The 19,371-nt window shown below is 48.7% G+C and overlaps 7 protein-coding genes across 7 annotated transcripts; 6 read left to right on the top strand and 1 right to left on the bottom strand.

The window, feature by feature from the left end:
* Positions 1-415: 415 nt before the first annotated feature.
* KY384_007214 (uncharacterized protein) lies at positions 416-1,201 on the top strand (the record flags this gene model as incomplete). The annotated part of the gene is made up of 2 exons (XM_044815706.1): positions 416-499; positions 530-1,201. The coding sequence occupies 2 exons, from the start codon at positions 416-418 to the stop codon at positions 1,199-1,201; spliced, it is 756 nt and encodes a 251-aa protein (XP_044667580.1).
* A 687-nt stretch (positions 1,202-1,888) lies between these two features.
* KY384_007213 (uncharacterized protein) lies at positions 1,889-3,662 on the bottom strand (the record flags this gene model as incomplete). Its single annotated transcript, XM_044815705.1, has 5 exons — positions 1,889-2,174; positions 2,619-2,708; positions 2,764-2,920; positions 3,133-3,224; positions 3,499-3,662. 5 exons carry the CDS (start codon positions 3,660-3,662, stop codon positions 1,889-1,891), a joined length of 789 nt encoding a protein of 262 aa, XP_044667579.1.
* A 222-nt stretch (positions 3,663-3,884) lies between these two features.
* On the top strand, positions 3,885-4,949 carry KY384_007212 (uncharacterized protein; the record flags this gene model as incomplete). Its single annotated transcript, XM_044815704.1, has 2 exons — positions 3,885-3,918; positions 4,516-4,949. The coding sequence occupies 2 exons, from the start codon at positions 3,885-3,887 to the stop codon at positions 4,947-4,949; spliced, it is 468 nt and encodes a 155-aa protein (XP_044667578.1).
* Positions 4,950-6,165: 1,216 nt separating this feature from the next.
* Positions 6,166-7,919, top strand: KY384_007211 (uncharacterized protein; the record flags this gene model as incomplete). Its single annotated transcript, XM_044815703.1, has 3 exons — positions 6,166-6,244; positions 6,351-7,351; positions 7,401-7,919. 3 exons carry the CDS (start codon positions 6,166-6,168, stop codon positions 7,917-7,919), a joined length of 1,599 nt encoding a protein of 532 aa, XP_044667577.1.
* A 985-nt stretch (positions 7,920-8,904) lies between these two features.
* On the top strand, positions 8,905-10,080 carry KY384_007210 (uncharacterized protein; the record flags this gene model as incomplete). The annotated part of the gene is made up of 3 exons (XM_044815702.1): positions 8,905-9,070; positions 9,130-9,336; positions 9,410-10,080. 3 exons carry the CDS (start codon positions 8,905-8,907, stop codon positions 10,078-10,080), a joined length of 1,044 nt encoding a protein of 347 aa, XP_044667576.1.
* Positions 10,081-13,485: 3,405 nt separating this feature from the next.
* On the top strand, positions 13,486-15,331 carry KY384_007209 (uncharacterized protein; the record flags this gene model as incomplete). The annotated part of the gene is made up of 4 exons (XM_044815701.1): positions 13,486-13,690; positions 13,775-14,040; positions 14,185-14,475; positions 14,849-15,331. The coding sequence occupies 4 exons, from the start codon at positions 13,486-13,488 to the stop codon at positions 15,329-15,331; spliced, it is 1,245 nt and encodes a 414-aa protein (XP_044667575.1).
* A 2,653-nt stretch (positions 15,332-17,984) lies between these two features.
* On the top strand, positions 17,985-18,581 carry KY384_007208 (uncharacterized protein; the record flags this gene model as incomplete). Its single annotated transcript, XM_044815700.1, has 3 exons — positions 17,985-18,061; positions 18,112-18,176; positions 18,226-18,581. 3 exons carry the CDS (start codon positions 17,985-17,987, stop codon positions 18,579-18,581), a joined length of 498 nt encoding a protein of 165 aa, XP_044667574.1.
* Between the last annotated feature and the right edge of the window lie 790 nt (positions 18,582-19,371).

Raw genomic sequence — 19,371 nt, 5'->3', positions numbered from 1 at the left:
TCATAGCTCAAGCTTTAAATCTCCGGATTGTCTAGCCAGCTCCACCACACATAACCTGATTTGGCCATAGGCACCTCAACAAAGATACTTTCATACGCGCCTCTGCCCCTCTGTTGACCGTGACTCCCTCGTGTCTCATCCGTTCCTCCCACACACGCAATCTTCTACATTTCCATCTTCAAAAACCGCTGCTGCTCACAATCAGGTCCGTACACTGAGCAAGCTATTGCTGTCGCCTGCTGACACATTTGCCTCCATAGACTCAACATCTATTAGCCTTTCGCAAAATTCTGCTCCCTAATCAGTACGCTTCATCTTCTCTGCCCCTCCTACGTCAACCTCACAAGATCCTCAACGAAGCGAATCGCACACTGACGAGCTTGCGTTCGGAAAAACAGAAAAGATACATATAGCCATGTCGACAACTACAACTGAGACAAAGCCCAGCGGCGAGACTCTGAAGGTGTTCGAGGTGTGCTACCACCTAGCGAATTCTTTGGTCAGTAGCCCCTGCTAACGGCTCTTGTAGCATGTCAAGTCCTACCCCGCCGTGAACGAAGGTGTCGAGACATACAACTCGTACGAAATTGGCCGCAAGTCCGCCAATCTCGCCTCTGCCGGCTATGAGAGATTCGTGTCCCCATTCATCCCCTACGCCAAGGGTCCCTATCAATACGTAGCACCGATCGTCTCCAAGGTCGACCACCTTGGCGACAAGGGACTATCCAGGGTCGATACCACCTTCCCCATCATAACAAAAGATACAGATACCATCAAGGCCACTATCCTTGACTTTGCCTATTTTCCCTTCCGTGTCGTCGGCGACGGCAAGAACTACCTCTTCGACACCTACGGCAGTGAATACAAGAAATGTGGCGGTGAATCCGCTCCCTACACATCTTCCGGCAAGGCAGTCATCACCACCGGCCTCGTGGTGACGCAAGATGTGCTCAACTGGGCCAGCGAGCTCTTCGCAAAGAAGAAGGCGCAAGGCCAGACCTACGCGAACGAAAAGTACAAGCAGAGCTCGGACTATGCGAAAACTCAGTACGAGTACGCCAACGGGAAGAAAGATGAGGCTCTCAATTATGCCAGTGACAAGGCCGAGCAGGCGAGAAATCTAGCATATGCTCAGAAAGAGGAGGCCGAGAAGAAAGCAAGTGAGGCCAAGAAGACGGCCGAGAAGAAGGCTAGTAAATAAATTCTTCTGACGGACGGCTTCACTTGACAACCTGCCATATGAGACGTATGAAGGGTCTTTTTTGGACCGGCTGGACTATATCGGATACCCAACATGATAGATCACTAGAGGATGGCAGAAGGTCGGCGTTCGGATATTGGCCATACACTAATTGAGAGAGCATGGAATAAATGCATACACTGTCTCGAATCTCATCAAAATCGTTCTCAGAGGACGAAGTCTTGCACCGGTTTTCCTTTTTTTGCGCAAGTGTCAAGTAACATTTCATAGATCAACTCAATGTATATGAAGCTTTTCATTGCTCGCCTAGCGATACTCCATACTGCAGAAACCGAGGCTCTCCGTCTATTACCGGGAAGTAGATAGCGAGTTGAAGAAGGTGCGTTGCGAACCCCCAATTCCCCTCACTCATTTCCCTTTTTGCCCCTTTCCCATTCCCCTACATCACCATTTCAAGTGGGGCGATTGAGAACACTTATGACTGCGATTGCAAGGTAGAGATATAAAATGCTATGGAAGACTATTAGAAAAGGTTAAGGTGTCTCAATATTAAAATGAAAAGATCGTCTTGAAATGAGATCTAATCAAAAGAAAGTTTAGCGTCTGCCTAGAAAAGCTTAGCGCTTCGAGATTTCTATTTCGATTGTACACATGAGAACCCTCGTAGTCGGCCGGTTTGTCAATAAACTACGGGGCTTCAATGCTATCATAGTCATCGGGACTCCGCATCCCGCTACCCTCTTTGGCCCACAATATGAGTCCAAATATTGATCCGAACTGTCCTATGGGAGCATTCAGCCCCACAGACACAAGAAGCATCACGGATAGGCAACAGAAGCCATAAAAGCGGGCTCCTAGCACTCGAATGAACGAAAATTTGCAGGTCTGCTTGAGCTTTGCGTCATCCTCAGACCGCGGCAGAACGGTAATTTGCCTGGTACGCCGGACGACATCGTGCGTTTTGCCCAAGTATCTCTGCGACTTGAAACTGCAAAAGGTCAGCTTTGCGCTTGGACAGGCTGTCAAGAGCCTAGGATCCAAAGTCGGACAGTGACTCGCCTCCAATTCAGGTTCGCCTGAACAACATTTTGAACGCCTTGGATGTACTTCTGAACTTGTTCATCAACCTTCTCGTTCCATTGCGGAAGATTAGCCAGCGCCAGGTACCAGTCACGATAGCAAACTTTGAGTAAGCCGTTGACGTGGTCGAAGGCTTCTTGGGCTCGCATGCCATGTATTCGACAGATGGCAACCATGTTGTGATTTACTCCTTCAGCCTAAGAGACTCCTTTATCAGTGCTCAGTTGTCAACAAAACTGGAGTCTGCTTACCTCTTCTTTACAATACGATAAGATATCGTTTTGCCTTACGCATAAATCAGCTATGCATGAAAGTGAAATAATGTCTGAGGACGCACAAGAGGACCAAATCTGTTCCCAGTCGCTCAATTTCTTTGATCGCTGGGTCTTCGAATATTTCGTCCGGTAGGTCAAGCTTATGAGCGTATCTATGAAAAGCCATGCGTTAGCTGTTATACGGGTGAGAGCCCAGAGATATCTTACTCGACTAAAGCAAAGAGGGGCGTGACGCCAGATGAAAGTCTACGAGTTGCCAGCTGCTCTTCGATGCTAGGCAGTTTCGCATCGCTTTCCCTTGCGACGTGCTCCAGAGCTCCATTGCAATAACTTTTCATAGCTCTGGAAAAGCGTCGTTGAACGCCTGTTCTGGTCAGCTTGGGCGTCCAAAAGAGTATCCAGCTTTTGCAGTATTCACCTATTGAAGAAGCCTGTCTTGAGGTCAGCACTTGCATTAAGGGCGAAGTAACGCTTCAACACTTGCCTTTACTAGACGCTGCCAAACCAAATCGTGCACCTCCATCAGTGGAGTCTTTGGGATCGTGGGTCGTGTATTGCTCATTATCGACAAGAGACTTTGCATCATGTCTTGGGCATCTTCAGGGCTATCTCTTAGATGTCCGTTGTCGAACACTGAAGTTTGTGTAAGCTCAGATTCACTACCCTTTCTGGAATAAACGCACTGTCGTCCCACGGAAAGACCTATATCGGGGCACAGTTGTCAACACTCAAACCAGATCAGGAGCAGCCAAAGTACCCAATTGCCCCAATCACACAACGTCCTCAATTCTTGTTCCCCAGCGTCCGGAGCAGAAATGGAGCAAAAGAACGAGAAATCGCATGCGGATATCTTCCTGCTCATACGAGCGTCGAAATTACAATGACTTGCTTCCTGTTCAGCCTCATACAGTTGACAATATTTGGAAAATCCGCCAAACCGACCTGTTGATCCAGACCTCTGCTTCCTTCTTGACCTTCGCATAATGGGGATTGACCTTCGGCTTCTGTGACAGGAACGACACAAACATATCTGGGAGAAGGACTGGAATTCTGGCCGGGCTAGCATTTTGCTGCTTCTCATCAATGTTCTCACTAATTTGATGCATGATTTAAAGAGTCGTTCATTGATTCAAGTTTACCAACAATGACATTGAGGAAGTTCGTTCTTAAACGGCTGCAGATCATGAGAAAGGAGCCATCGTTTAGACTTTCGCTCATTTTCATGCATGTTCCTCGTGTTACTCTCAGCTGATATGTGACAACGCCACTGCACATTTCAACACATGCCCTACGCCGAGGTCTTGGTAGTAAGTACAGGAGTACCCCTAATGGAAAGCGGCTTATGTCAGACGGTCCCAAATGGTACGCATTCTTCCCGTTTGCCCTTTATCGATGCAGAAACGCTAGCGTCTTGGGGACCTTTACCATGCAAACTATTGGATCATCAATAACAATTTTATTACGAATTTGGCCAACAAGCCGAGGGCGGTGTACTTGAAGAGCTGCAAAAGCTACACTAGCATAGGATATGCGTTGTGTTAATGTGTGTTGGCAATCGATTGGAACGCTTAGACCGAAATAACAGCCACATGAGCCACAGCTTTCGGCGGGCGGCGGTCCAGACGTCGGTGACCTCCACAGCGGATGGGAAGTGACATCGCTGCGCTCATCGAGGAAGTCTTCTTTTGAATGTCTTATTCTGAAGCTTGCTCGCATGTTAGACTTCCATGCTATTGACACAAGGCGTAGCCCGCTTCGACTCAACCAGGGCTACCAAACGGCCTCTGCCCTTGAGTGAAGGTATTGACTTACATGTATATCATCCGCATTCCGAAGTAAGGTAAATTTCTCCTGCATTGAGAGGCAAGAAACCTTTGTTTTTGAGCTCATTATCAACGTCGTGGAACACAACCCCACTGTTTCTCATGTTCAAAGTCTCTAATGCGAGCAAATAAACAGAGATTGAAGATGAAACCCACGCAGAAGATCAGAAATACACAAAGTGGAAGTACACATCCGAATGGATGGACAAACACCCATCTCGCAAAGAACTGGCCCCATTGAGACACCAATATGATACAATTGGAGCCGCAGCTCTCGAGCGCCTCCAAAGCATCGCGGAAAATGAAAAGCACACCAACGTACAGCGCCCAAGACTCGACCTTTACGCTCTCCTACGAGACAACCATTCTACCGACCCCATCCTCCACGCCTTCTGGGAAAAAGTCGACACCGTCCCGAAATGGGTCGACCAGAAACAACTCGCTCGAGGCCAAAAAATCTTCTACCGCTACGCGGTCGCAAACCTCACTGGCTTCGCTCTGCAGGGGTTTATGGGCGAGAAATCTGGGATAAAAGTACAAGGCACGGACGTGGGAGAGATGGCCTTTTAGAGTTTGAATAAGGGTTAGAACTATGGTTCTCGATGGCATACACGAAAATGTCATGCTTGACTCCGATGGCGATGAAGCTTTAGTCTACGTTCATGGAGGGTACTCCTGTATGTGAAGGATTAAACGCAAAGGCTGTCTTCTTACAGATAGGCAGTGACGCAAGGCGGCAGCGACGGTGACGTATATTGGCTGCAACTCCCAGCAATCGATTCTAGCGATTTCACCCTTCGTCGCGATATGTTAGCTCTCGTAGTGCCTGCTGATAACTCGTCGTCTTTCATGGTGCTGGCCACAAAGTAAGCTATCCAACATTGTACAGGAAACTACTCTCGCGGTCCTTGTATCTTCAGCCTGCTCATCTAATTTTTCAATCCATTTTCACGTTCCAACACCTTTTAATTGTTCTTACCCACGTTCACTTGAAAGGAGTATTGCTTTGAATACACTATACTGAAATCCCACGTTTTGAAAGATTGGTGGACATTCTGCGTGACAAAGTCTCGAATTTGCAAGCAAGTACAGTGCTGGCGCTACGTATACATCATATTTAATCAAAAGTGTCGACCTGTAGAAGTCTAAATTCTTCATGCCTTCACGCCTCATTTTTTAAATTCCAACCAGCTTCAAATGACGAAATCAAGGAATACTAAAAGAACGAGGCTTGACCATTACGACGCGAAGACTCCAAGAAAAAGGAAATGATGAGACTCAAGTGACACCAATTGCATCTAATTCTGTTTCCAAGATGCTAGTTGATGTTCTGTTCAGACTTGTAACATTATTGCCACAATCACCAGTGAGCTAGGAGGGCTAGCGGGAGTTACTCAATAGCAATTGATGTCGCGGCACTCATCTTTTGGCAAGAAACATGTTTGAGACGGCCGGCATTTGAGACCTGATAACCTCCACTCGGCGATATACGCGTTGGGGTGAGATTGATATTATGGGGTAAAGCTTCGGGCCGCATGATCTAGTGCATATAGTGACCATGGAGTAGGAGGATATGCCTCGGGCATGAGTGCATTTCTTTGCTGCATTCAAGACCTGCTGAAGTCTTGGCATAGCTCATATCAGACTAGGCTTTTAATAGCTTAGCCTTTGCTGTTGGCACCGCTCTACTCTGTACACTCGAGACATCAGTATATCGACACCTTTCAATTCCTTAACGCGATTTCACAGTAGGTAACAGGCACCTCTGACCAATACCAAATTAGCAATGGCTTCCCAATATCGTCCGCAGTATCCACAACAGCGCGTGCCCCAACCACAATTGGGGCCTGCCCGCAGACCGCAAGGTAATCCTTCCTGTGCCCCCCGAGCCAAGCCCGCATTCTGTTTCTGATGGACATGCAATGCCCTATCTACCTCACGCTCTTGCCGATACTTATCTGACATCCGCAGGTCCAGGTGGTCACATGCCGCATGCAGCATATCAGCAATCAGAAGCAGCTCGTATAGAGAACGAGCGTCGCCAAATAGACATCATGACGAAAGCAAAAGAGGAGGAAGAAGCTCTCAAACGGAGGGCGATGCGTCCGACCGACAAGAAGATGCCAGACGGCGTAAATAAACTCATCGTTGGCGATGGGGTCACGCAATACAAGCAGCTACGGGGAGTAGAGAGAAAACTCGACAGTGTCATGATGCGCAAGAGATTGGATTTCGAGGATGCAAAGTCAGGGCAAGGAATCTCAAGCGTGGGAGGTGCGAATTACCCGGGCCTTTCTCGTGGTAGGGATACCACTTTAAGAGTGTGGATCAGCAACACAGTGGAGAACCAACCATGGCAGAACTCGGCTATGGAGGACAATGCTTTTGATTTCACGATGGGATCTGAGGCGACCTACAGGGTCAGGATCGAGGGGAAAGTTGTCAATGAAAGCAATGACGAGGAGCCAGAAAGCGACGATGATAGTGACAACGAGAGGAGGAATGACGATACTATGGATACGGCTGCAGAAGGGGAGAAGGACGGCGAATCGGCATCGAAGTCGAAGGCGGAGCGGCCCAGGCTAGAGGAGTCGGAAAAAAAGACGATGTTGAGTCACTTTTTCAAAAGCATCACAATCGACTTTGACAGAGATCCCAACCAACAACCAGACCAGATGACGCAAATTGCTTGGAAGAACGAGGGGAGTCAGAGTTCAGTGAAGGACAACTTTGACAGTTTGGAATTTGAGCGCAAGAGCGACGAGAATATCAATTGTACGATCAATTTCTATCGAGACGAGCAGCAATGGTCAGAAAGGCATTCACTCAGCAAGCCTTTATCGGATTTGCTTGACACCACGGAGGATGACCGGACTTCGATAATGATGGGGATATGGGAGTATGTGAAGGTCAATGGCTTGCAGCAGGACGAAGAAAAGAGGCAGATACACTGCGACGAGAAGATGAGAGCTGTCCGTGGAACGGCCTTCTACTTTCGAATTTGCTGACGAGAATGTGCAGGTCTTTGGTAGAGACATCATCTACTTCCCACACATACCGACTTTACTCGAGAACCACCTATCACCCCTGTCGCCACTTTCGGTTCCCTATACAGTTCGTGTTGATCCCGAATACCACTCCTTACCATCAGAAAAGCGCTACACGATCTATACCTTCCAAATACCCACTGCGGCGATCCCACCATCGGTGCCGAATCCTGACGTCGAAGACCTCAAGAGCCTCAAGCGCATGGATGACCACCTGGCACTGCTCATTCAAGCAATCGGTAAAAGCCAGCGCAAACACAGCTTTCTATCGCAACTGTCCAGGGATCCAGTCACGTTCACGCAACGATGGATGTCAAGTCAACGGCGAGATCTAGAGGTTGCTCTGGGTGAATCCGGTAGGTTTGAGGACCCTGCCAATTTGGGCGGTGTGTGGTCACAAGGCGGTCACGATGGGGTTTGGGGCAAGCAAGAAGTGAAAGAGGCAGTGGGAGTGATGGTGCAGAAACCGGAAAAGGCCGGCAGAACATTCTGAACATCGGGAGCAGTCGAGAGAATGATTCGGAAGTCTCAGGACAGAAATAACAATATCCCTCAGGGCGGAATTGGTGTTGGCTTTTAACGGTCACGAGTGAGGGACGAAAGGGCGCGCAAATAATAATAGCGGGAGAGGGCAAAACAGCTCTCGTGTTGGATGAGTACCAAGCCTCCTGGCAGCCTGAGCTGAAAGTCTGGGGTGAGATTGCTCAGTTCGCCTAAATTTAACGATCACACGCGATGGATTGTTTCTGCACGCTGAAACCGTCACCCGGTGATATTATTTCCGAAGAGACTTTGGAGGAGACGATACAGGGCATACCTTACGGAGCGAATGAGCCAAGAGCATCAGTCAGCCTTGGCAATAGAACATATAAGAAATGAAATTCCATATGAACACTGCAAGGTCGTCAATTGGAGAGCCTTACAATGAAGGATACAGCACTGTCTGACTCGTATCCGTAGTAAGAGGGCGGATTATTGATTGACAGGATCGACAATTAGGCAAAGCACCAGATCTGATGCACAGCCCCCGAAGCCGCTAAGAACTTCCCGAGGAGCGCCTAAAATGGCGGTCGCTGCAGCCCAGAGCTTGGCCGTTCTTAGTAAGGTGCCCCCCTTTGCTGCTCCCCATCCCCAAGTGTTATTGCCGTTGTTAGGCGGAAGGTGGTGCGGACAGCCTTACAACCCCGCGACCTGGCCGTAGGAGGAAGCTGCCTCCCACACTCAATAATAATCTGTTACTTAAGAAGTCGTGCACGTCACGTTGTCTCTTCTCCCACTAAGAGTGAGCTAGCTTCAACTACTACATAGCACGATTACGACGACTATTGTTTCTTCTTATTTGCTATCCTCTCTCTGATATTGTGTTGCCACTGCATCATACATTCCTCAGTATCAACCTTGGTAATCCTTAATATACGACCACACCTGCCAGCACTTCATCCACAAGTTCATTAATTGTCATTGAAGCATCCTCCATCATGTCGAGCAACGGCAAGGCGCCCGCCAATGGCAACGGAGGATTTCAGCATTCGCAGACCCCAGTCTTGAATGTCGAGCCACCCAAACATGAAGACCTACAGCCCAGGTATGCGCAAACGATTCAAGGCGACGAGGGTGATAGCCATGGCTGGTACGGAGCAATGAGTACGCTGCCATGATCATTGAAAGCGAGTGATCAGTGGGCTGACGATAGTACCTGACAGTCAACACACTCGGCACATTTGTCGGTTTCTGTGGCGCCATTCCCTGCTGCATCGTCTGCCCCAACCCATACAAACCCGTCGACCAAGGCAAAGTCGGGCTGGTAACGAAGTTTGGCCGCTTCTACCGCGCTGTGGACCCTGGTCTCGTGAAGATCAACCCTCTTTCCGAAACACTCCTCCAAGTCGATGTCAAGATTCAGATCGTTGGTACGTCTCCTCCCTTCCCCTCCTCTCCTCTCCACCTCTATGCCAATCCAATTCACTAACGATCCACCCCCAGAGGTCCCCTCCCAAGTCGTAATGACAAAAGACAACGTCACCCTCACCCTCACTTCCGTAATATACTATCACATCACCTCCCCACACAAGGCCGCCTTCGGCATCTCGAACATACAGACCGCCCTCATCGAGCGCACACAAACCACCCTCCGCCACGTCGTCGGTGCCCGCGTCCTCCAAGATGTCGTCGAGCGCCGCGAGGAAGTTGCCCAATCGATCGGTGAAATCATCGAAGACGTCGCCCACGGCTGGGGCGTGCAAGTCGAGAGCATGCTCATTAAAGACCTCGTCTTCTCCAAAGACCTGCAAGAATCGCTCAGCATGGCGGCCCAAAGTAAGAGGATCGGAGAGTCGAAGATCATCGCTGCCAGGGCGGAGGTCGAGGCTGCGAAATTGATGCGCCAGGCGGCGGATATTTTGAGCAGTGCGCCTGCCATGCAGATCAGGTATCTGGAGGCAATGCAGGCGATGGCGAAGACGGCGAATAGCAAGGTTATCTTTTTGCCGAGCCAGAATCAGACTGTGCAGAGCCAGATGGTCGCGGGCGAGATTGGGGAGAGCTCGGGTGCGAGTCATAGTGGGGGGAGTGGCAATGGTACTGGGAACCCGTTTGATGGGACCACGGATGGGTTTCAGCAAGCTATGAATGCTAGGGTTGTGGAGAATATTTGAGGGGTGGATTGAACGGGTCACGCTGATTGCTTGCAAGGGGAAAATAGGACAGTGAGAAGGCTTGACAATGGGATTTGGGTTTTGATGAGAAAAGATTGGTGCCTGGAATTTTGTGTTGTGGGGTTTTTTTTTCCATTGTGATTATTCCTTATACCCTCTTTTGATACCCAAGTTTTAGGTGTGGTTTAATGGAGTATGGTTTTAAAAATTCATTTTTCGCTCACCCGTCGTTGGCTTCCCTGTTCTATGGATTAACTCGTTATGCTTACTTGGGTACGCTCGGCTTGTAGAGCATCTTGTGCTGGGATGATGGCCGGCAGGAGTGTCAGTATTTTGAACACCTTCCACAGACTAGACGATTGGATTTGCCTTAATTAATACTCTACCATTCACAACTTTTCGACCACAGGCTAGCGGTCCGTCCGGGACAGTCCCTAGAGTAGAATGGCACCTTCCGCTGGAGGTAGCGGCTGGACGCGCTAGGCAAGGCTTGGTCTAGATGTTCTAGAAACCTCCCCAGGGACTTGTCTTGATCTCGTATTTCTGCCCTTGTTGTCGACGAAATGCCTTGCAATAGATGGTTCTACGTCCTGCGCTGGCCACTGATGTGTGTAGCTAGCTCAGATCTATCTTCTTGAAGCCAGCTTTCACGGGCTGGTATGACTGCACCAAGGCTGAGACTTAGCGACTGCATGACCCCTCAAAGCGCGTCCTCTACGCTAATAAGCACCGCCTACTTTAAGATTTTCATACATCCTTGGCTCATCGCCAGTTCTTCTTGCATACTCGCAGTTTTGTAGTTCGCTCGGCAGGCACGGTCTTACTTTCTTGCTCATACTCTTCTGAGCATTTGATACGGTTCTATTCCATTTTCCTCATGATTCATGTAGCCTGATTGCCGTGAATGGATAAGAGCGAAGAACCGCAAGTGCCTGTGATTGCCTCTGAACTACACTTACGGAACGATGAGTCCTCGAATTTGATAAGGCGAGATGAAAAGGAGTAAGTTTGCAGATAATGCGAGGTCGGAGCACACCACTGATGTGATTCGAGTTCACTCATCCTTCCTGCCAAACACCTTTATGCAAAGCCTCTCGGTTGGCGTCGCTGGCTCCTCATTATCATACTCGCTCTTGCTTTTACCATTGTACCTCCGCTGTATTTTCCTTGGGCTCCTAGGACGAGAGACTCTACACGTCCTTGTTCTTCCGCCAATCGAAAAGCGAGAGTAGGAGATGACAAGGTCGAGTCTTTTTTTGCAATAACGGCGGTCATACCAGATGTATCATTCGATGCTGCAAAGGGAATTGATCTTGCATGGAGCATTGTAGTTGGGCGAGGTGGACAAGCACTCCTTTTATGGCTTTCTTATCGAGTCTACAGAGCCTGCTTGGCCGATTTGATGACGACTGCCACCGTACCCTATTCGATGTATACGAGTTTAGCCACGGGAGAGCCAAATTTATCGTCCCTTTGGCTAATGACAAAGTACGCCTGTCAGCGACGGCAGGCATGGAGGCATAAGATTCTCATGGCTTGGCTCATCATAAGCCTTACCTGGATACTATGTTGGCAAACTTTTACAGATGCGATGACAAGTTACACCTCGACTGGCGACGCCTATATTCGTCTAAACGGTTCATTTATACCTCTCGAAGGCTTTGTACAATCTGACCTAATCTTTTTCCCAAGAAATTACACCATAAGTCCGAGCGACTCAACCTATTTGGGCATTTCAAATAGCTCTGCTCCGTTCTTTCCAACGGTAAACGACGGAATCATTGACAATACTAAGAATTCCTCCCTGTCACAGTCATTGAGTCTGTCAGTCTTGAATCAAACAGAGTTTGTACTAATTGAATGGTAGCTAATGCATTCCTTGCCGTGGTTAAGGCCAATCCACTTGACTCCGCATCCCTACTCAAATTCCTTAAGGCATCTACCCAGGGAGAAGGCTGGTGGGATTACCGAATTCCTTGGGGAACGATCCAAACTGGCCAAGTCCATGGGAACTATTCCTTTTCGTGAGTACCTTAGTAGACTAGGCCCGCAGATATCGATGAAGGCGTCATTGACAACCTAGATAGTTGATATCCCCTCCTTCTGCCGGCTCAGATACCTAATGCCTCTATGGCTGCAAGAATAGAAGCCTCTTTGGCTGGACTTGGTGTGCCGCTGGAATATGCATTCGTTGAGATGGAGCCTATGCTCCTTTTCCAAAGAGAAGCATATCCAATCAACACCACATATGTAGCGGCAGAAGACGATCTGATTTGCGGTGACCGCAGCCATAATTATCAATGGGGTTTCTCGGACATTCTTATGGGACTTTTTGTTGTTGCCAATGGTGAGCCTTGCCTTCTCTGCCAAAGCCTGAACACGTGTATAAAGCATCACTAACTTTACGGTGACGCAGGGATCTGGGTGGGGGGGACTTACTTTCTTTATGTCTCCATACATTGCCAGCGTAGCAGTCATATCAACTCCACAGCAAGAACCCCTGGCCCTTATCGCGCTATTCTCGATCTCTCAGAAGCCATTCGCGAAGAACTTGGCGAGTCTACCAATGCCTACGGGAATGATGAGATAGAGAAGGAATTGGGACGGAGGCCTTCGGTGAGGTACGTAGTAAGAAGAGCGGCAAATAAGGGTCAAAGAGACGGTGGTGGTGATGGTGATGTTGATGATGACGAAACCGTGTGGCATCTGGCGGTATCTTCAGGTTTTGGCGATCGAAAGCTGAACTTGAGTGACAAGAGGCTGTATGCGTAATCACTTGCCATGATAGAAATTTGATCTGTATAGGCAACGCACAAGTGAGTCAGAAGTACAAGACTGGACGACAATTAGAATTCTAGGTATGTTCTCTTCTCTATTGCTTCTAAGCATCGTTCTACCTCAGCGTCCTTTCTATCAACTCTTGTGATCAAAACATGCTAAGTAAGTATATCAGCATGTGAAGGCTTCGTCCTACCTTACCTTCCAGTGCCATTTTCAAGGTCTCAATATCAGGGCAAACTTCAAAAAGGCCCTCCTCTAGCTGAAACTCAGTGTACCATGGTTGACAACCGAGGCATTTCCCTAGCCCAATTTCCCCACCTTCTAGAAGGGCCAGCTCCATCGGCTTTCAACCGGAACTCTGTGAGCTGCGCTCTTTGATGTGACCAATAATGGATCTTCGCTGCAACGGAAGAGGGGCGGGGCCGGCTCCTTATGGGATGACCCTCTGCCGAAGGCCGCTGGACCTGCATGAAGATGGAGGGACCGATGACGATGGCGCGCATTATCTGAAGAGGGGGTCCAATCTTACCCATTTCTTTATGCTGACGTGAATCTTCACCATTGAGTGATTCATAAGTGGGAAAGTCTGATATTGAAGGGCTTTGACTTGGACTGACGGCGAATATGGCGCCGCCCACCTTCATGGGCCTGACCGGGCGACCTCTCTCTCTTGCCGTATCTACGGTTGCTACAACAGGCTTCGTGCTGTTTGGCTATGACCAAGGCGTCATGTCTGGCATTATTACTTCACCAGTGTTCAATGATATATTCGCCGCCACAAAGGACAATTCTACCATGCAAGGAGTCGTGACTGCGATATATGATCTCGGTAGGCACTCGAGAAAGCTCTGTTGTGACTATACGGCCTCACGCCAAATGCGCGCGCGATACTGATGATGCGTACGTCCCGCAGGCTGTCTCTTCGGCGCCATCTTCATCCTCACATTCGGAGACTTCCTCGGCAGGCGACGATCCATGATGATGGGCGGCACGATCATGATCCTAGGCGTCCTCATCCAAGTGACGAGCGAAAAGAGCTCGACACCATTAGCACAATTCATCGTAGGGCGCACAATCACCGGCGTGGGAAACGGAATCAACACCTCCACAATCCCAACATACCAAGCCGAATGTTCCCGCACAAGCAATCGAGGGCTATTGATCTGCATCGAAGGCGGCGTGATCGCTTTCGGAACCCTAGTCGCTTATTGGATCGACTACGGAGCCAGCTAGTAAGCCTCGCGTAAGCCCCATCATCTTTCCCCCCTGACCAGTCTCAGTGGCCCTCCAGATCTCGTCTGGCGCTTTCCCATCGCATTCCAGATTATATTCGCCTTGGTCGTTAGTATTGGCATAATCTGGCTCCCTGAGTCTCCTCGCTGGCTGCTCTCCCGCGGCCGTGACGCAGAGGGAGAGACTGTGATTGCTGCCCTGCGCGGGCTGGATGTGGATGCCAAGGAGACGCAATTGCAGAAACAGGTCATTATGGATAGTATCAATGCTTCTGGGTATGGGAGTAAGAAGGGGACGCCTATCAAGGCGGTTTTTACCGGTGGGCGGACGCAACATTTTCGACGCATGTTGCTTGGTGTGAGTAGCCAGCTTATGCAACAGGTCGGCGGCTGTAATGCGGTCATCTATTATTTCCCGATCTTGTTCGAGAAATCGATCAAGCAGACGCATAATATTTCACTACTCTTGGGGGTGTAAATATGATTGTGTATGCACTTTTCGCCACCGTTTCCTGGTTTATCATTGAGAGAGTGGGGAGGCGGAAATTGTTCTTGTGGGGCACGGTGGGACAGTGTTTGAGTATGGTGATTGTTTTTGCGTGCTTGATACCTGGTACTCCTGGTCCTGCGAAAGGGGCGGCGGTCGGGCTGTTCACGTACATTGCTAGCTTCGGGGCAAGTTGGCTGCCTTTGCCTTGGGTGAGTGCATACTTCGTTCATGAAGCAGTTTCACAGACGAATACTGATTTTCACAGCTCTACCCAGCAGAAATTAACCCGATCAAGACTCGTGCAAAAGCCAACGCTTTATCCACCTGTTCGAATTGGCTTTTCAATTTCCGTAAGCTATCTCACCCCTTAAATCTTTCCACCCCTGAAAGCTTTGCTGTCTCCCACCCTTCTGACAACTCAAAAGTCATTGTAATGGTAACCCCAGTAATGATCTCGAACATCAAATGGGGCACTTACCTCTTCTTCGCCATCGTCAACGCCTGCTTTCTCCCCATCATCTACTTCCTCTACCCCGAAACCGCACGTCGCAGCCTTGAGGAAGTCGATATCATCTTCGCAAAGGGGTATCAGGAGGGGATAAGTTATGTCAAGGCTGCGAAGGAATTGCCGTTCCTGGAGGATGAGGAGATTGATGCTAGGGCTAGGGAGTTCGGTTTGGTTGGAGATGGAGGACGGGTCGGGGTTGGGGAAGAGGAAGTGGAAGTGGAAGGGGGAAAGTTTGGGTAAGGGTGGTACTTGTTGTTCTAGTAGCACTTGACTAGACCATTGGGACCGTAACCATCTCAACTTACGTTCTATCGCATGGAGGTTTATAAGACTTGGCTCACATAGTCGCAAAAAGACATGAATTCCGCTCAAAGCATTGATATCAATGAAAAATCTTGTGAACTCTTATTCGTCTAGTCGGACACTTGATCGCTGGTGGTCGCAATTGGATTTGTTGGCTTCTCATCGTGTCGATTCGTGATGGAGAATGATAAGCGCTTGACTCATACGGTGTCTTTCTTTTTTATGTCTCTCCCATAGTCTGGGTTGGTGTCTATTCTCTCAAGCTTTGTGCTTCCAGCCTGCTGCCACCGAGCCACCCTCAAAGCACCCAAAAGGGGCTCCCCGGAAAAAAGCCTTGGCCCACTAACGATGCAATCTCCCTATGTCGCGTGCGAACTAATAGTTCTAGTACGCATTTGTCGCGCCCGTATCAAAAGCCTCTCTAAGAGTCTCGTGATATGCGCATCAACATCCCCAATGTCGTAACTGAGATGATCGAATCACGATTGGCGGACTTTTCTATTCAATGCATGCTTGATCATTGCCGGCACTGGTGCCGGGCATGTACAATATCAACGCTGACTGCAAATAACTCGCCGCAACAAATGCAAGTCAGCTGCGGCTTGTCTTGCTGTCAGCTTTCCGCGCCATAGAGAACGAGGTCGCTTGATGTAGTAAGAGGAGACTGTATGTTCGACGTTGAGGAACCCCCGCTTCAGCCAAGTGGAGGTCCCACCCGTTGAACATTTCCACAAGGGGGATACGTGCCGGCCATTTGCATTCTCGCGCCCACCACGTTCAGGAGTGAACCCAGCTTCGGAGGCTTCAAGTGACGAAGGTCTACGCCTTCCGAAGCGTTGCAACCTTAACCTTGTCTTCATTGATGGCTTCCACTAGACTTTTGCACTAGACTTTTGCCATATGGTAGAAGCTTTCACCATGCCCTTGCCAAAAAGACGCTCAATCCTGTCTCGTCACTCTCACAAGCTTACTTGAACATGAATACCCAACCTTCGCCGATCAAAAGATACGAGGGCTCGTACTGGGTCACCAACGATTTCGAAACGTAAAGCAACAACATAGGCGGATATCTAGGCCGTCGATTGCTGCTTGCGCCGCGTTGCCTATTTTATCGCTTACCACTTCAAGTGATTGGAAGACAGACGTAATTACATGCAACTTCCGCTGGTGCAATCGACTACCAAGCATTACGACCAGGTATCGGAGGCCAGCCTACTTGTGAGACTTTCATTCACAGTGGTATACAAAAGGGATGCAAAAGCTATGCAGTACGGTTCACTGACCTGCCACTGATCTTTCTGCGCTTCTGAACCCTACAGGTGAGCTGCATGATGCTAACTCAACGATTTTGTGATTGCCACTGGGCTAGCCTTATGGCAAGGTAGTTGGTTCTGGCTTTCAGTATTCTTCTAAGAACAGTTGCCCTTTACGCATGGATCTTTCGCTATGCTGGCTCCTCAGTCGCAGCGAGATGAAATCAGATTTAGGCCAAAATCGCATTTCCACTTTCTCCCGTGGTTGTCTTCTTCAAGTGAGGAATTGCCGGTCATCTGAGATCGTTCCGTGCCGTGTTTCTACAGGTTTGAACACTTCAACGCAAACATCAGTGCATGCGTCCACGCCTCACCGGCAATTCCACTTCATCCACCACCTGCTGCTCGAATCTATGGATCGCATCAAAGCCTGACGACTCCGCTTCCGCACCTCCACAGATGCAGCAAGTGACGTCGATCGCAGAATATTGTTCGAAACCAGATATATCGCGAGCCCTGGTAATAGTATTTGATCCTGACTCCTAAGCCTTTTGTTGTTCTATGTCATCCTCTGAAGAACTCCCTTCATCTCTTTTCATCAAGCCAAGCCTGAAAGTCTCCCTTGATAGTCAGAGGTTCACGCATGGCGAACCAAAGCGCCTCAAGTCTTGCGTATCAGAAGACTCATTTGAAAGACAATAAGAAAGTTGAGATTGCCATCTGTAACGCAATATGTCTAGCTATAACGTATATTGCACTGTGTTTGCGCTATATCTCACGCCGTATTTCAGGTACAGCGTTTGGTAAAGATGACATGTGGATATGTATAGCAGCGGTGCGTTCGAATGCTTTCCTGTCCTAGGTTGCTTATTTCGTCTAGCTCTTCGTAACATTGTTCATTGTTTCAACTTTCATAATGACCCACTATGGTTTGGGGAGGCACGCAATTCTTGTGCACGATTGGAAGGGTTTCACGATCGTACGTTCTCCAGCACTCTGATTCACTCATACGCTTCTTCGTGACTGATGAGATCTAAAAGTCGATGATGGTCAGCACGGCATGCTATAATACCAGCAATGTAGCGGTCAAAATCTCGATCCTTTATCTATATCGACGGATCTTCCCAAATATATGGCTGAAGTATGCCCTTCTAGCCGTAGGATTTCTTGCGGCCAGCCAATGGCTTACTTTCAACCTGGTGATTCTGTTTCATTGCAAGCCGATATCTTTCCAGTGGAATCCAAACATCAAGGGCCGCTGTCTTGACTATGCTGTCGCTTCAGTGGCATACGGGGCCCTGAATATGGCTACGGATATAGTAACGTTAAGCTTGACCATGCCGATTGTATGGCGTCTTCAGGTACGACGAAGCCAAAAGCAGTTAATATCAGTGACGTTCCTACTTGGTGGGCTGTCTGTCTACCATCATTGAATCCTCAAATACGGTGACTGAATGACTATAGTGTCTGTATAATCAGTGCGGTACGATTAGCGTATCTTCGGACTCTGGGACCTGAAGATGGCACCTGTAAGCACTGACAAGCAGTCTTAGTACCCCAGTCACTTATGATTAGCAGACAACCCAGTTCACACGCTAGAGTTGAGCACACTAGAGGTCAGCGTTGGTACACTCTCCGCATGTCTCCCGGTCTACCGCCCAATCTATAATTATCTTCGTCATGGACAAGCAACGGCCAGAAGTTCAGGTCGCCGTTTTCAGAGGGACCCGACGCCTATCGCATTGGACGATAGAGCTACACTAGCGTGCGCACTGAAAGAAGCCGGAGCAAGTGACGACATGGAGAAACTTTACCATTCTATAGAAACCATAGCGACTGCGCATGGCGACGAACTGACATCACTTGAACACACAGGAGCAGGCATACTTGTGACGAAGCAACTCAATGTCGCCACGTCTGAGCCACGGACTTAGCAGCAAAATGGATTTTCAGAAGCCACGCTGCTTCAGTTGTTTCTCTTGGAAGAATACGAAAAAACCTGCTTATTGACGGTCTGAGTAGTGGTCGGCCCAGCATATTTCTACTCTCTTTTATATCTTCGATTTGTAATGCTCAAGCTAACAATCATCTCTCTGTATCAACAGTACTATGGCTAGCCGCCTCGCACCCAAAATAGTTGCACTGACAAGCGTGTCGTAAATACATAACGCATATCTCTCTTTAGCCTCTAGGTGTCATAAAATGCTTGTCACTCTTCAGACTCATCCACAGGGTAATGCCAGTACAATCCGATGCGGAAGCGTAGAAATACGAGAGGCGGATGAATGACCTGCCTTCATTTGCACATTTGCAGCAGACAAGCCTTTCTTCTTGCATTTCTTGATCGTAGTTTCGTGTGGACCGCCAAACATTCATCATCTTACCAGATAGGAGACTGAAAACTGATGATGTTTGCTGTCACACAACTTAGCCCATATTCGGCTTTTGTTTGGAAGTCTGTCCAGTTGATCCATTAGCTAGGTTTAATCAACAAGTCGTTGACATTGTCAATGAGCGTCCACTTTGTGAGTTTAATTTTGCTACTGCGAGACACCCATGTCAAGACAGTTGTATATCCCTTTAGCTGGCGTTAGTGGAGAAAGGTCTTATCAGGAGCCTTGGAGAGGTCTCCAGGTGGGTATCCAGAGGCTAAGAGAACAGCTACAATGGCAGCCGAAGCGATAGTCCATGAATGTCATTGGTGTAAGTTCAGTATTTTCAATA

Source organism: Bacidia gigantensis, assembly GCF_019456465.1.
Source record: "Bacidia gigantensis strain McMullin 20006 chromosome Unknown contig_255, whole genome shotgun sequence".
In the NCBI taxonomy this organism is placed as follows: Eukaryota; Fungi; Ascomycota; class Lecanoromycetes; order Lecanorales; family Ramalinaceae; genus Bacidia; species Bacidia gigantensis.
This window is presented reverse-complemented; position numbering and strand designations above follow the sequence as displayed.